This window comes from Pholcus phalangioides, unplaced genomic scaffold, assembly GCF_987345545.1.
Source record: "Pholcus phalangioides strain wild (caught in Gottingen) unplaced genomic scaffold, Ppha-v1.0 ptg000004l_1, whole genome shotgun sequence".
NCBI lineage: Eukaryota > Metazoa > Arthropoda > Arachnida > Araneae > Pholcidae > Pholcus > Pholcus phalangioides.
The window spans coordinates 47,643,562-47,661,893 of record NW_028301597.1 but is presented as its reverse complement, the minus strand read 5'-3'; the positions used below and the strand labels follow the sequence as shown (position 1 = coordinate 47,661,893).

Sequence of the window (18,332 nt, the reverse complement as noted above, 5' to 3'; positions counted from 1 at the left end):
CAACTCTTTTTTTCAAAAAACAAATTTATACAGTATTATATAAATATGGCAAAGTGATGATAAAATATCACATATAAGGACACTTAAAAATAGTTTTTAAAACTTTCAATAATTTTCCTATCGCGAAATTTGTAGATTTAAGACTTTAATTTCATTTCTCATCTACTTTCAACACTAATGTTTATGACACAGCATTGCTCGGTTCAAGCCGTCTCAGTCATTCGAGAAATTGTGCCAAGTCTAAACAATTTGTATATGATGGCATTAATGAGGGATATTTTGACACCTTAGCGTTGCTGGATGTTGATATTATAGTTGAGAATTCTTTAAAGAAGGTGCTGAATAATTTTTTTCCTTTACAAATGCTAAAGATAATGAAATAATGAAGTGTTTACCGTACACGTTTGTGTGACCTATGAATTCAAGCCATTGAAAAATAGATTTTCTCTGTTTAACTCTTTATCTTAATTTATTGTAGGTCGTTTTTATTGATTCGCTGAGCTGTGGAGCCGACAGGCTGACTCGGAGCATACTGAGGGATGTCCGCTGTGAGTATATGTTCTGTCAAATCTTTATTTAATGAATATTACCTCCGAGAGAATAAGGGACACCTCTATTAAGAGGACAGATGTCTTGACCAGTGTCCCTTTGAATAAGAACTTACTTACCACTGAATGAGGGACAAAAAAACTACTCCCATGTGCGTCCCTTATTGAGAAGTTTCATTGTACATAGACGAGAAAAATCCATAATTTTTTTATTGCATTGAAGCGTTTTCATGGCAGAAATTTCTATAGCTGATTTTTTTTAAATTAATGTGCAGAACAGTCACTGAATAGCCATACCAATTGGGATATAGTGACTTTCTCAACCATCATTGTACTTGGTTGATTCCCAATGCACAACATATTTTTTTTGTCACCAAGCTTTTGACTGCATTAATATGTTGCCAACATCACCCTTCCTCCTTTTCCTAAAAAGTTAATAGCAGCCACTCTGTCTCAGTGAACAAATATAAGCAGGTGGTCAAAGATCTGGGTCATGCTGGAAGCTGAGCGTGAATGTGTTGGAACCTTGCGTAAACATTGTTTCTGTGTAATGTTTGTTATAGTGCTCCATCTATATTTCAAACTATGAGTGAAGTGTAATGACTGAATATTTATACCATTAGGTCTGTTGCTCTCTGTGACAAGTTTTTCTAATGGGAAGATCGGCTCACATTCATGCCTCAAATTTGGGAACCACCGAAAACCATTTTCAGCCACTAAGGCACAGGTGGGGTTTGAACCTTAGTGCTTGCAATGCAAGTCTGTCACTGTGACCACTCAACCACCCCAGCATAAATGTTTCAGTGTTCTTATTATCCTGCTTGTAACCCTAGCAAATAGCTCCACATTGGGTCTGGATTAAAAATAGTTGCCAAACAGTGGTATAACATACAAAAAGTAGATGGCAGCACTATAACAAGCATTACATAGTAACAAACTTCACACTGGGTTCACAACACGTACATGCACATTCCAACATGTACCAATTCGTTAGAAGTTTCGCAGTGAAGTATGGATGTACATGTGAGGTTTAGTAGTAGTAGTTGTATAATGTAAAATACAATCGAACCTCTTGATAATAGACACCATGGGACTGGAAGTTTAGTATGCTAACAGATAGTATCTGTTAATATATAGCAAAATACATTGAAGCATAGTTTCACAGACTTAATAAGTGTCCATTTACGTGTCTGCTATGAAGATTCCACTTTATTACAAATTTACCTTATTTTCAGTATACCAACCCAAATTTGGCTATATATACACCTATTTAACCAACACCTGTCTCGACAACCCAAACAACTACTCACGTGAACAATTGTCAACCCGACAACAGTTATGGTCACATTAAATCTCTCGACACAATATAAAATATGTTGTCAATCATAATTAGTACAAGCAATTTGGAGCCATTTTCAATTGAGAGGTATGAGACAAAATAGCCATTATGCCCACTCCTATAGCTAATTCTGTGCTGTAAATACACATTAATATATCGTCATCTCAGTACTATAACTCGATTTTAGATGTTTTGAGAAAAAAGCGTTTAGACACTGAATGAAGTGTATATCTAATATTATATAACACAGAAGCAAACAAAAATAACTTTGCTTAGACATGTTGCCCCAGGTATGTGCATCTCTGGTGCTTTATATTCCCCCCATTCTTTATCGCACACTTCTTTTTAGCTGCTTGAATTAAACAAGTTTTTAAATTAATACGGTTCAAATTTGCGGGATTCTTCTGTATGTTTTATAAAATGCTGAAGCAATTCACTTTTCCATGTTTCACAGGAGTCTCTTCCCTTACCACTGGATCCACCTGCTCCACCAGAAGCTGATGACAAAAGACTATGGGTTGGCAACCTGGATAGCAGATTAACAGAGTAAGTTGAATGAAAATATTTGAAGTTGTTTTATTGTCCAGTGATTGAGTATAAAATAGTTTTTAAATGCTTATACAAAGATGACATCACTCTCCTCTACCATACGAAGGTTTTTAACAACTGGCTGTTGCGAAGATGAATTTTTTGGAAAGAGAAAACTCAACTGTCTTTGTGGGGAATCAAAAACCCATGTCCTTTCACTTTCCGGGTGAATGCCCTAGCCCACTAGACTATAAAGGCAACGAATCTCTCAATCAAAAACCTTCGTATGGTAGTGGAGAGTGACATCATCTTTGCATAAGTCGCCATCTGGTGGCAGTTGTGAGCTTGGCCTGAATCAGGTCCGGCTGTCCATGTATGGTCCCGTTCAGTGCACACGAGCTCCAAGGAAAGATTGAGAGATTTGTTGCCTTTGTAGTCTAGTGGTCTAGGGCAGCAGTTCTCAACCTTTCTTGACTCGCGGAGTCCTTTTCAGTATATAATTTCTATGGCGGAGCCCTGTTTGACTCGAGGAGCCCTTTTTGTATATAATTTTTATGGCGGACCCCTGTAGACCTCTTTTTTTTTAAAATTATTTATCAAATTTACTGATTTATTTTATTTTCCTCGAGTCACCGCGGAGCTCTTGGGAAGTGCACACAGAGCACCGCTTGAGAACCGCTGGTCTAGGGCATTCATCTAGGAAGTGAAACAACTGGGTTCGATTCCCAGCAAAGGCAGTTGAGTTTTCTCTTTCCAAAAAATTCATCTTCGTAACAGCCAGTTGTTGCAAACCTTTGTAAACTCTTATATTTGCCATGAAATTGTTTTATATGAACAAGCATTTGTTGTGCCTTTTTTTTGAAATCGTGATTCTTATTTTCTCTTTCTGATTATAGATATCATTTGATAAAGCTTTTCCAGCAGTATGGTAAAGTTAAGAAATTTGATTTCTTGTTCCATAAATCTGGTCCACTAAAAGGCCAACCCAGGGGTTACTGCTTTGTGACTTATGAAGAACGACATCAGGCTGAGAAAGCCCTGTTAGCAATGAACGGCAAGCAGGTCATGAAAAAAACATTTTCTGTGAAATGGGCTCATACTGTTCCTACGGTGAGTTCATCATAAAATTTAATATAAATATCAAAACTCCAGTTTTTTGAAATTTTTGTTGTTTAGCATTACTTAATTTAATTCTAGGCTAGCTTAATTAATACCTATCTAACGTAACTTATTTGCATGAATTGTAATCTTAATTTTTTTCAAATCACAGAATAATATAATTTTTTAAATGCAGAAAATATATGTAAAAGACCCTTGATAACTCAACATGCGGATAACTTGACATTTATTATTTTCATGGTTAGAATAATACTGAATTGAATGGGGAGAAACCTCTTCAACTTGATACAAGATAGCTAAACCCTGCTTAAGTCAACTACGATTTGCATTGTGTTACCTTATTACTTTACTAATTTAACTCACTAATTTTTCGAAATTGCTCTAGGCCTGTTGTGATAAATTTTTACGTCATTTCTTTCGTATATTTCAACAATTTTTTGTTTTTGTTGCTTGTTGGTTGAAAATGCTTCCTGATACTTTGGGGATAGCATCATTTTGGAGCTTGGAAACTTGACCCGTGACTTACGAAAGTCACAGATAAGTGCAGATGATATCTGAATTTTTTGAGCGAGAGATGGTTGAATAAGCTAAAAAAATAAAGGTTTCTTTTAGATCAAAATTTTGAAGTTAAAAAAATGAAACTCCTAACTTTCAGCAATCACACTGCTCTTATGTAATTATGTCTTTTTTCACCATAATTTGAGATTATTCTGGAAGTTTTTGTCAAAAATTATAGATAATTTTTTTTAACTTTATAGATGATGGAATGGAATTGTTCAACTATGTATATAAGTACATGTGACATAGCTAAATGATTGGGAGGGGAGATAGAATGAAACCTTGCTAACTTGACATCCGCTTAACAAAGTTGGCATGTTTATTGATACTTTTGGGATGTAGAGTTATCAAGGTCCCACTGTACCTTCATCATAGTGTAAGTACACATAGTAACATGAAGAAAATTAACTGATAAATATATATGAGGTATGGCAAATATTAAGGCAAACTGGGAAATAAAATCTATTATGACAAAAAGTCTGTCAAAGTCATACTCCTATTGCTTTTAACAGCTGACCTTTCAATATTTGATGGCTGTTTATAATTTTTAAAATTGTACTGTAAAATAAGCTATAAAATGTGATGTGTAGACCTTTTTGTCAAAAAAAAATTTCATAACTAAATCTTGTGTTTGCCCTTCTTTTATCTGCAATGCCTCATATGCATTCTGTGTCCGAAGTGGTCTGCTACTATGATTTACCATTACTATGATTGAATCAAATGAAATAATCATGAAGTATTTAATATATCTATGCCAGAGAGGTAAAGAGCACTATGTCCATTTTCATTAATATCGTGATAACGTTATTACTATGCAGTACGGTCAGCCCCCGTATTTGCAGGGGTTACGTTTTGGGGGTGACCGCGAATACAGAAATCCGCGAATAACCAAACGCAGAGGTAGAAGGGAATGTAAAAGAAGGTGCAGCAGTTGTTGGCGATGTTTTCTGAAAGAAAATTGTGATTTCTGTTTGCTGTTTCTTCTCCGTATCATCAAGTATGTTGGAATATGTTGACAAGGCTTCCTCTACAAATTTTTCTACATGTGAAGAACGTACCATAGAAGGATCTATGTCATGAAAATAATCTATTGCTGATGTGAACTTGCGAAGCCATTCCGCTATGTTAGTCATGGTGAACTTGTTCTCCACTTTTTTATCTTGATCTTCTGATCTGGTACCGCTTCAATTTCAGGAGCAGTCAGCTGCATTAAATATGCTTCGGTTGATGCCTCTGAATTGCTATTAATTAGTTGCTCGACATTTTTTATATCCATATCATTGAACCCTTCTCCCCCCACATGTTTTGCTAACGTGACAGTGTCTTTTATCATCTCTTCAGTTGGCTTTGTAGAAATGGTTGTGTCCTGGAGCATTGTGTCCAAAGGTCCAAACAACCCGAGTTGACTGTTTCTCTCTTAACCCATTAATTGGCAATTTTTTTTCCGAAATTTTCAGTCGGATAAATTATATATATGCACAAAAAGTTGTAAACGTAAAGCATGTAAAATTCCAAAATCCCCAAACATGCATCGTGGCAGCTAATGGATTGAGAGCTGCCACGGCTCTAGTTATGACAATAATGTCATTAGTGATAGTGTAATTTTTCCATGCCTTCAAGACATTTTATGCATTTTCATCTTCTATTGCGTGCACAATCATCTCCATTGAGTGGCGTGCATAGTGAGCCTTGAATACTCGCTTTACCTCCTGATCAAGGGACTGAATGATAGATGTTGATTAGGAGGCATATAAAGGACTTCCGCACCATCAGCTTCGAACACATTGACTTTCCAGGAGCGTTATCCAGTATCAAAAGAACTTTGAAGGACATGTCTTCACTCTCACCTGACTTCCGGAACGAAACACTGTTTAAACCAATCACGGAAAAGTGTTTTTATAGTAAGCCCTTTTATTGTTCATCCAAAATACTGGGAACTTTGACATCCTTTCTCTTAGTCCTCGTGAATTTGCAGATTTGAAAATGACGATGGACTTTATCATGTACCAATACACATTTGCACAAAACATAGTAAGTCTATCTTAAAACCAGGCGCTCGATTTTCTTCTTGATTGATAAATGTTCTTTGCAGTATTTTCTTCCAAAATAGTGCAGTTTTGTCAGCGTTAAATTCCTGCTGAGGTGCATAACCCTTTCAATAATTTTCTGCAAAGTCTTTGGAAATTTTCTATCTGCCTCCTGGGCGGCAGAGGCTTGTTCACCTGTGATTTTTACATTGCGTAATCCGAATTGTTTCTTAAGCCTATGAAACCAACCTTTACTTGCATAAAATTTTGATGAAATAGACGTTTCACCAGCCCTTCCCTTTATAGAAGAGTAAAAATTTTTTGCTTTTTCCGTTATAATATTACAATCAATTGGAATACCTTTTTTGTAGCAGTCTTACATGCACAAAAAAACAGCATTTTCTGTACGAGAAACACATGGATTCCATAGGCGATGCAAAGTTTTTGCTGCCACAGGTACAGCTACAGCCACGGCTTAACGAATTTCAGATTCCTTTTTCTTGATATATCTCACCGTAGATTCGTTGATTCTGTAATGGCTGGCCACGGCAACAATTGACTTACTTTCGTCAAGCATAGTCAATTTATCCAATTTTTCTTGTAAACCTTTCACTTTTTTTGTCTTTTCAAAACATTATCAGTAGCACTAGAAAAATGAGCCATCCTAAATATGCACAACTCAAATTTTTTAAACAAAACACGTGAATGACGATTGCTGAGTGCTTCTAAAAAATTTTTTCCAATAAAGGAAAAAAAAAAATGAATACGGAAACCAATATGGATACTGCGAATACGAGGGGCCGACTACTTTTGCTACACTACACATAGGTATAGGAAATACTATTTTCTATTTCAATAAGTATCAGAGATATTTCCTTTATAAAACAAGTGAGCTCCATAGAAAGACATACTTAAAAAAATCTTTAAACATCTTTCCTTTATAATTTCCCTTTTGTGAGATGGTGCCATTTACCTCCAGCATTAGATTTTGATTTATCAAATGATGTTAGGAATCTGTTTCAAAATTTTAGATCTCATTCAGTTTAATCAGCCCTTGAATGCTTAAAATAACTGTCATAAAAAACCCATCATAAAAGTTTTTGTACAAGTTATATATTAAATTTCTAGAATTTCAACTCACAAATGTTATTTATCAGTCATGAGGTGTAGTTGGGCATGGGAGCATCAAATAATGTGACTTGTGATGAGTGTAAAAAACTCTTAATATGGTCCTGCCCATTAGTGCCAAGGCAAAAGTTACAGATTCAGGACCTAAATATACATATGGCCAGCCTCGCTTTAATAAATATTAATAACCTCTCTTCATTTTAATTTGGGTCATCCATTTTCACAATTGATACGATACATATATTTTTTCCTTATTTGAAATTGATGTGTGAGACATTCAAAAAAATCTGATTCTGACATTTTGCCTATCTTGTTGTGAGTGCAAGTTCTACCTTCAAACATTCGGTACTCAAGTCAAATGAAAAATAATACAAAATATATTAATCAGAGAATAAGAAAATTCTTTCACCCAAATCTTACTTTGATGCAAGCAATCAGGTCACAATTGTTCATTATCCGCATAGTGTAGGGTTGTATGAAATTAGTTGGTATTATATTTTCTTGGCCACAATTTAAAATAAAAATATGTTGCAGGTCCAAGTACAACTTTGGACTCCCAGCAATCTTGTAAATGTAGGGTACCGATATGGACAGGACCTTCTGAATACAGACCATCCTTATTAAAAATGGATATCTGGTTACCCTACATGCATACAAACAGGCTATGCATCTGCATAATATTACATATACACACAAATCTTATGAACTGCACAACATCTATTAATCTTTGGTTGATTATAGATGTTGTACAACAACTATTAATCTTTATAGTTGATTTGTACAGAGGATACACAATATTCCCATTTGTACCCAACCGCACCCAACTAAAATCAGATAAACCAGATTGACAATCAAAATAATCTATTTGTGCATGTTTACCTTTGAATATCTGTGATTATTGACACATTTGTGATTATCATTTTAGGAAGAAATTAATCCAAAGAAACCAGTGAAGCCAGGCTTAGATATAGATGAGCCAAAAGCTTCTAAAAAGTAAGATAAAAATTGTATCTTGTAACATTTTTGTAATCAATTAAGGCTGGTAAAATATTATACCTTTTTTCTACCAATTTGTTATGCTTAGATATTCAGCATTAATGTGAATGCACACTCAATCCGTATCAGAACATTTTCTGATACTGAGTTACGACTTTCTTTTGTGGAAGAGAGATTGTGCCAAGAGCAGGGCCCTACACATTGCTATCACAGGAAATTTTGCTTCAGTAATGTAGAGTACACCATCCCAGTGTTATGTGAAAAAATGATTGTGAAGAATAATTTCACTCCTCTGAAAACTTTTTAGAAGTATTTTTGCAAAAAGAGAGGTTTTTTCCATTGTATTAAAAAAAAAACCCCCACACACACACACACACAACAACAACAACAACAACTTAAAATTGTCATGCATAATTTCAATATCTATAGTTTGAATTTTTTTTTTTTTGACAAAACTGGCTTAAATTCATAATTTTTACTAGAATTGTGCATGAAGATACAATAGTTTGCATAATTTGTGAGAGATGATAATTATGACTGTAAATATAAATACTTGTGTCAAAAACAGTCATGTTAAGCGGTTTTTTTATTAGTGAAATATAAATTTTAATTCACTGTAGATTTGCTGCAAGCCTTTTTTTCCTACCTAAAGGCAGTTTTAAGGAATGATTGTAATTTTTGACAATTGACTTTTTGGGGACATTTGGCAAAATCCTGTGTTTAAAATATAAATTTTTCTCATTTTTCTTGGTAAAACATGGTTACCCGAGACGAAAATGACTATTTACAAAATAGAAAGGCCACTTTTATTATGGCCAACAATGTATTATTAAAAACAACGGTAAGGTCAAAAGTTAAGCAAGCCTTCATACAGGGTTAGTAACCATGTTGTTGAAAGCACTGTATAATAAATTTTGAGCGTTTAAATGGTTAAAATTGCCAACATTGATGTCGTTTAACTGCTTAACTGTACGTTTATTTATTTTCGCAAAAATAATTTTTTTAAATCTAAAATTTGAAGAAGTAATTCCACTCCTTAAAAAAAATTAGAGAGGTAAAAATGAATTTCGATCTGTGAAATATGCATCTAGACGTGTATTGACATACACCGCACCAACCTCTAGGTGAGAGATATGCAAGAAATCTGTTTGGAGTCAGCTATGAACTGTTGTTTTGAACTAGCTTTGCGTTCAATCCCTACGTATGACCATAAATCTAGGACTCAAAGAATTTTTTCTATAATGCTGATCATCTCTTGATTGAATAATTTTATTTTCTTAAACATATTTTTATAATACTTTTCCAGCGTCCATAGTCAAATAAATGCCATCGAAGCCAAGTTGAAAGCTATGGAAGAACAACAAGACAAAGACCTTGAGATTTGTCTATCCTCTGTGCAAATAATGGAGAATTCACTTTGGCAGGCACCGATCAAACAAGAAACTAGATGCCAAAGAACAAGAAATATTCTCCCTTATAGTAGAACACAGCCTCGAATCCAGTATCCGAGGTATTCAAAGAGAAGATGACCTCAGTGTTAGGAACATTATTCAAACATCTGTCATGTGTTCATTTTTTATTGTAATTTTATGTATGCATTTATTATGTCTGAAATCCACCTGTGTTTGATGCAGTTAATTTTTAGTTTTCAGAAAATTTCATATTAAACTCTCTGTTCTTAGAATTAAAATTTTAATTTACGTGAAAGGAAAATATATTCAATGAGATGAAAGAACCAGACTATGGAAATAAACAGTCTATATGAAACATTTTATAAATATCATGTAGAGAATCCTATTAATAGAATACTTTTACCCATTTCTTTCGTCCAGGAATGAAAAAAAATTTATATACAGTGAAACACCTCTTCAATGGACACCCTTAAGATGCGGTCACCTCTCTTTTAGAGCCAAAGAATCATTTTCCCTTGTATAGTAAAAGTACTCGTTTCAAACCCCTGATTAACAGTCATTCCTCTTTTATGGACAGATTTTTTTTGTCCTGCCGGTGACAGCAAAAAAGAGGTTTTACTGTAATATCAATTGAAGTGACAGATTTTTAAGACAGAAAAAAAAATTGAGATTTAGAAAGAAAATAATAGCTTGTTTGAGATTTTTGCCTGTGTTGCTAATGTTTTGTAAAGTAATCCAAATGTCCCACAAGCCTCTTGGAGCCCTTAGTTGTACTATTGCTTGCTGCACAACCTCTTTCACATTAAATTTTTATCCAGCTTCTCTTTTAAAAATGTTGTGAGCAAATGGTCAGACATAGTAAAATCACAATTGTCTTTGTTCTGATGAATGCATGCTCTTGTGCATGTATTCAAAAGGGAAAGTCATTAAGTATATCATCCCCCTTCATGCTAGAGGCATGAATATGCAATGTCCTTGGAAAAAAAAGAACATGAGAAATGACATTTGAATTCTTACTCTACCCATGTTACTGTGTTTCAATAAGGATTCACATTTGCATTTCAGGTAAACTTGGATAGCAAAATGAGGTATCCAACCAGCTAATAAAAAAAGTGAAAAGTTTCTCATTCATGCTTCTAGCATGAGGAGAATATGGAATTAAAGTAGAACCCTGATTATCTGTGCTACAAATGTCAATTCCATGTTCAGCTCTTCCCTATCCGTGTTGTTGGGTTTTCATTTTTTATGTAAGATTTTGTGAAGGTTATGATGAAAACAAACATTTCCATTTCATAGAACAGTTGGATTTCTTCATTCCTTCACATAATTTGCCCCTCCCCCATTTCTCAAAGCTCAACTCCCATGGTGACACATTGAAACAGCAACTCTCCATATGCACGTATAACCAGAAATTGTCCTGGGTTGATCAGCCCTTGAATATTTACATCCAATTAAAGGAATGCCAGGAAGTTAGTCGAGAAATGTATTGCTTTTTCTTTAAGTGAAAGATAAAGCTTTTTTTTTTTTTTTTTTTTTGACCGAGCACAACTCAGGTCTATCGCCGTAGGCAATTTTCTACCTATCGAGTTGTGCCGGAAGTGTAATTGTGTGTACCTAACAGTCTGACTGCCTATCTAGTGTTGTGTATGATTTTTCAGTGCTGCCATCTATATCTCATAAGTGAAGTGAGTGATGTGTCGTGACTGAATATTTGTACTGTTTGTAGGTCTGTTGCTCTCTGTGGCGAGACTTTTTAATGGGGAGATCGGCTCGCATTTGCGCCTCGAAGTTGGGAACCACAGAAAACCAACTTCAGCCGACCACCACTGTGGCGACGGTGGGGCTCGAACCCGGGTCCCCGCGATGCGAGTCCGTCACTATGACCACTCGACCACCACAGCGGCGAAAGATAAAGCTAAAGAATGGTGTAACTTCCGATGAAGTTATATTACCACATGGCTCATCAGCTGAACCAGTGCTATTCCTTGTTTGTGTCATTCGTGTACTACATTTTATAACTGTGCAGAATGGCTGACAGGAAAAGGATAACCATGTTTTTCGGTTATCTGTGATCACTTTTCCCAACATTAGCCCAGATAATCGAGCTTCTACAGTAGTTGCATTGCCTAACTTTGTTGCATAACATTTCTAAGAGATATTGTCTTCCTAACTCCTTATATACATAGCTAACTCCCCTTGCCGCAAGTTACTTGTGAGCCATTGATCTTAGAGGCATACTTCCAATTAGAAAAAATATTCAAAGAATGTGTAGACTTCAGATACCCCTTACCATTCATATTGCAAGGGGTTGTATGGTTATTGAAATATAAAAAAAAAATTAACTTTTTATACGTACACCTTGTCTTAAAAACCACTAAATTAGAAAGTTGTTTTGCCCTGTCTGTCCCGAGTCCAAAAAAAAAAAATTCAATTTTTCCAAGTGCAATATTTGCTGAGTTATTTGAATTTAAAAATTGTATGTATGCATTCTGTATATATACAGTGGTACTTTGACCTGGTCCGATAGTTACAAGGATACCTCTCAACTCAAATAGGTAGTTTAACCTACAAGTGTCTTGATTTATAAATAGTAAACAAGAAATATTCCTGGAAAATGCTCCAACTTGCTAGCATATATTTGACACCAAAAAGCTTCAGGAAGTTTCAGCAAACCAACAATATTGTCAAACTGTGTTGTATTCATTTTGTAAAAGCAGCTACTTTTATCTTGCTAACAGACTTTTATAAGAGTTGTAGCAGTATCATCTTGAGGCATGTAGGCCCACCTGGCACAGCCCAGGACAAAAATTAGATCTGGTTAAAATTTTCAAGAATTTGGCTGGTAGGTTCTCAGAAAAATAACTTTACCCATGGGCCCATGATGTTTTTAGAACAACCCTGTGGGATAGTCTGGGTTGATAAGACATCTGCCTAATCTGTGCACAGACACATCACGAGTTAGATACCCACTGACAGTGTTTGTTAGAATCTTTATCATTACAAAGGTACAACTTCTATTTGAGAAAAAATATACTGCACAGCACATTCCTACCTGTTTCAGGGAAGTCTTGAAGCAGTTAGAATTCTAACCTCCTGACTTAATGATTATTATATGAAAATTAATATTTTGTGGGTGTATATAGTAAATTAACACTCACGAGATCACCATTATCTTATATGGTTCTGATCTGAGATTCTTATGATACAAGCAACTGTACTAAAATTTATCTCATGTTCTGAGGTATCACTGTACATTTAATCACTAAATTTTTTTCTTCAAATTTATGAAAGAATTTTGTAGGAAGTTTTTAATCCCAAAAATATTGTAAAATATTTTTTTCATAGTCTGGTTTGATCCAAAATCATTTTTCTATCTTTTGAAAAAAAAAAAAAAGTTTTCCTTCAGCAATTATTTGAAAGTTATCCCAGCTGAATAAAATATTAACCTTTCGGCTGATGAGCTCAAAATAAGTTGGCTATTTTGGTCCATTATATGATATAGTTGAAAAATTTACTTCACTATTTAGGAAACAAAAAATCTAATTTATCGTAGCATCACAAATATATATATAAAAAAATATATCCTGATAAAAGTGTATACTGTGAATGTTGATGTATTTGTCAAAAATCAAATTTTTAGCAAATTTAGGGTTGTATTTAGTGATGTTTGGAGCAGGCGATATCAAAACAACTATTTCATATGTATAAAATCTATGAATTTTTTTTCTTCTATTAAATTAATAGAAAAAAATTCTGACATTAATAGAGTATTAATGTTATTACTTAACCAGAATATTTACGAACTGGTTATGCTTGAAGATAAGATAAATTTTTGCACTATATCAATTAGAAAAAGATCCATTTTTAAATTTTTTTAACGGTGCGACAATCCGTGGAAAAAAAGAGTGAAGTACACTAAATTAGCAAAGTATATAAGCACGACACCCCAGATTACAGTAATGAGTGCTAATGGAAATAGAGCAACGGTCAAAACATAGCTCATTATGCTGTATACAGGATGTCCCAAAACTCTACTGCCAAAATGAAGAGGGTGAAAAGACGTCACTGTTGCATTGATGGGCTCCATTCTAAAATTGCTGTCTTGACGAATGTTATCACCCCTCTTCAATTTGGCTGTAAAGTTGTGATAGATAGAACCGCTCACAACCCCGAACTGATGCAAAGGAAGTAAGTTGCTTTGCATCAGTCTGGAGTTGTGAGTGGTTCTATCACAACTCTACTGCCAAAATGAAAAGAGGGTGATAACATACGTCAAGACAATTTTTGCAATGGAACCCATCATTGCAACTCTCTTATTTCAAGGACACATGCATTACTTACAGTTAAAAAATTGTCACAATAAAGCAACATTGTTCACATGAGAAATGACAAGGCAATTAGTTCCTTCGAGTCACAGACAATTACAGAAGAAAAAAATATCTATTTTTATCTCTCTCTAATGGTGTGTGTATGTATAATTTTTTCTCTTTTAAGGTTACTTTAGGACCCTTTTTTCATTTTAAATGGTCTAAATTCCATGTTGACACATCACAAGTGGGGAGGGACTGATATCTGCCCAACCTTGTTTAACTGGAATGTACCTTGTTTTTCAGCTGGAGTAAACTGTCTCATATAGCAAACTACCCTGTGATTGCATATTTAGGATAAAATGCAATGTTTGAAATCAATCTTTTTTTTCCCCTTTCCTTTGTCTAATTCAAGTTTTAAAAAAAACGAATGGGTAAAGAATGTATTTTTTTCTTCTGGGTCTATGTATATAGTGTTAAAGTATTGTACATCACAACTGTATGTACATGTAGGCTATGTGCTGATGTGGGGGAAACAAAATGAGATGAGGATGTGCATGTTTAGGAATCTTGTCCATCGATATGGATGTAATACAGTATCGCTTCAGTGTTGTGCCTATAAAATACTTTGACCATTGGGACTAAAATTTCATAAGCAGTGTTAACATGCACTGAAAATAAAAGTCATTTTCAGGCCTAGGTTCCTTTGCAAAAATTGTTGGTTTTGGCATGTATTATCACCCCTCTCATTTTGGCAATAGAGTTCTGGGAAACACTGTGTATAGGACTGCCATCAGCGAGCCAGCTTTCTGTAGATACAGTTTTCAGTTCCACCATAGATTTGACTAAACTAATTTATAGGCTAAAATAAAGGCCAAGTTATTATGACCTGGTGCTTCTTTATATCATTCAGAATGAGCTTAATGTGTTGTCAAGCCATTAGTTGTCTGCGATGCATTGATGACAGTGAGTTGTGATTGTTGTACTGTTCACAGTGACCTTAGAGCAGCGGTTCTCAACATTTTTTGACTCAGAGCCCTTTTTAGTAAAAAAATTCTATGGTGAAGCCCTGTAGGCCAATTATTCATCAAAATTACTGACTTATACTATTTAAAAATATTTATAGTTATTTTTTTAAAGTTTACTGGGGCGCGGTAGCCCGGTCGATAAGATGCTCGCCTAAAGTACCAAAGGATGTTTAGAGGTGTCGCGAGTTCGATACCCAGGTTCGTCCTTGTCAGAAAACTTTCCTGACACAGGGGTACAACAAAAAATGGCGACTTGACCGCAGCAAAAAATGCTACCGCAGGGAGTCCCCCATCGAGGGGTTAGCGCACCAACCTCACGATGAGTACGAAAAACAAACCTGCCGTTCGGAATCGGCAATAAATTGTAGGTCCCGGTCTAATTAGCCCTCGTGTGCAGAAAATGACCGTGGTGCGACAAAAAGGATAAAGTTTACTGTTTTTTAAATATTTTCCTCGAGTGGCCACGGAGCCCCTAGAAAGTGAACAAGGGCTCCGCGCAGCACTGGTTGAGAACAGCTGCCTTAGAGCATCAAATCACACCAACAGTGTATTGCAACACATTATGCTTCAGTCTTTTCGCATTCTGGCTAACGGTACAGATGCTGACCTGCATATTAGATCGATGACTTACGGCCATATTCACCAACACAGTTTAAACTGCAATTGCAGGTGAAAGGATTGAAACATATTGGTTAAATTGAGGATTTTAACCTGAGATTGTAGTTTAAACTGTGTTGTGTGGTGAATGCAGCCGTGAGGCTTATACTGGATGAACAACCAGCTATTTACTACCATGAATTATTTTCCTGCTACACATTTTTTTCTCCAAAAAGTTGCCATGTGGTGTTGAAATGTAATTTGAAAGCATCCTAGTGTGTGTTAAAAGGAATTGAAATTTTAAGAATTGTATGACTGTTGATGAATTTTCTTCACATGTTTGTATATAGCACTGATTGATGAACTTATTCCCTCCATTGATGTCATCATGTAAGAATTCTTCAAAAACTCTTGTAATTATATTCAAGTTATTGAATACATAGTGTGATTTAGAATTTTATTGTGGGGGGGGGGGGGTTACACAAAGGGGTTGATTTCCTACAATTTATAACAAAAACTTTTGTGTGTGTGTATAGTACCATATTTCTTGGCTTACATTTTTAAAAACATGAATTTATGCTGTATTTGCATCTACATTTCTGTTTTGAAAAAAAAAACCCACTCGTATAATAAGAAATCAACAGAGAGCATCTCCATCTTATTTTTATTATTTTCTCTGTAATGTGTGGAAGTTATTCAGAAAAAATATGGTAAATAAGAAACAATCATAAAGGATTGAATTATTATATTAGTGATAACCTAATTTGAGTCAGTAATTAGAGTAAACTTTTCCCAGTGGTAATGTCCCCACCCCCTCAGGAGGAGAAGGGAGGTAAATTTTTTGTGCCGATTTTCTTTATCCTTTTTTTATGTGACTTTTCTCTCTGGAAAATATTTCTTTCCAGGAATGTGACGTGAAAAACTTTGTCCAAAATGTGTTTGAGAAAAAATTTTTAGGATGAGACGACATAAATCGAGAGAACAAAAATCTGGGTATTACTATATATTCTTTTATCTAAGTGTCTCTTTTAAGTGTTGGATTTTATTTCACATATGTTAATATTAATAATTAAGTTGTTTATTCACAGGGTTGTTTGTTTTTTTTTTCTGTGTTTTTCATTGTGTTAAAGAAATGTATTTGATTTATTTTATTTTTCATCAGAAAATTTCAGGGACTTTAGATTTTTTTTTTTCTGATGAATTTAAAAAAATAAATGAACAGAATTATTATATATTATTTTTTTAGTAAGTAGTAGATTGGATTATTGATCACTGTTATCATTGAAATGTTTTTAAAGGTGGAGAGGCTGTTATGTGGGTTTAAGAGCCACAAACCCCATGTAACAAGGCCACACTCTTACAGCAAGAGGACTCAAATGCTAACCTTTATATATCTGATAGGTTTACTTGAAGCTTAGAGCATTGCCAGTCTATTCATGGCCCTGGAGCTCATATCAATGCTTCCTCAAACTCCAGTAGTTGGACTTATTAGGGGAATAGTACTCACATAAAGTTGGAGGAGCATTGAGTTCAAATCTCACAAACATTTCTCATGATGCCTCTTTCACCTCAAGAAACATTTCATACTATTTCACATGTCGTCCTCATCTAAAAAAAAATTGACTTATGTAAAAATATTACTTTTATGATTGTTTAAATAGATATCCTGTGAGCATAAAGTACAAATTACCAAGTGTATGAAACCTTTTGTATTGTCTATGTCTGTTTTACATATGTTCAAATGAGACTTAATTAAAAATATTTATAATCTGATTGGCTGGCCGTGAATTCTTCTGTTAGATGAATGTGATATTGATTGATGACTGTGCAAGACTAGAGCTGTTGTGCAAGACAGGAAACAATGAATTCTACTTAACATAATGAATTTAAATTGATTTTCAAGAATACGAACTCTTTTTTATGCATACAGTTATTATAAAATCGACTAATACAAGCATTGATAAAGCCATCTTTCGTTAGATTTCTCATGTATTTGATTGCATAAGTAATTTCATACTTTTTAGAGAAGTTTTGTGAACACACATTTTGAACTTTGTATGAGCAAATTTTCTATGCCCACATCTTTTCTCTTAGAATATGCATGAATAAGATCGAATTTTAAAGTGGTCAAGCTAATTAAAGGTTGAGTCAAAGGTACTAACCAAAGAATTGTCCACCAAACAAATCCTCGGATGATATGTGCCATTTAAGAATTTCAGAAATCATGCCAGCATGACTACCAGTGTATAAAAAAAACACTGTCTCTCAAAAAAAGTTTTTTAAATATACTTTGGAACTTTTCTTGGAAGAAAAATACTTAGATCCTAATAATTTGACTAAATTTTTTTTCGATGTATTAAGCCGTTTACAAGGTGTGAAAAATAAACATGAATTAACAGATGAAATTTTATGTTTCGGTCCCACTCATGACACCAAAGAGACTTTCTAGACATTAGTGCTAAGAACTTTGGAAAGAAAAGTTGTTTGTCTCTGCCAGGAATTAAACAGAGGTCCTCTTGCAGTCTGGATGAGCGTGCTATCAGTACACAAGAGACATGTCTCATCTCTGTGCTAATAGCCAGAAAGTCTCATTCCTTGAATTTTTTATACGCCAAATGAGGGAGAAAATAAAATAGTGCCAATTCCCAGACAGGAAAAATATCTAGTCATGTCATATTAAGAAATTTTTTGCTTCCAAAAAAAAAACCACCTTGCAAGTCAAGGGGAAAAATTGATTTTTTTTCC

General features: G+C 34.6%; 1 protein-coding gene across 1 annotated transcript; it reads left to right on the top strand.

The window, feature by feature from the left end:
• The first annotated feature begins 213 nt into the window (after nucleotides 1-213).
• LOC149087740 (putative RNA-binding protein 18) lies at nucleotides 214-11,156 on the top strand. The gene is made up of 6 exons (XM_089231621.1): nucleotides 214-335; nucleotides 479-548; nucleotides 2,342-2,433; nucleotides 3,312-3,525; nucleotides 8,173-8,240; nucleotides 9,550-11,156. Exons 2-6 carry the CDS (start codon nucleotides 540-542, stop codon nucleotides 9,770-9,772), a joined length of 606 nt encoding a protein of 201 aa, XP_089087747.1. The 5' UTR covers nucleotides 214-335; nucleotides 479-539; the 3' UTR covers nucleotides 9,773-11,156.
• Nucleotides 11,157-18,332: the final 7,176 nt, after the last annotated feature.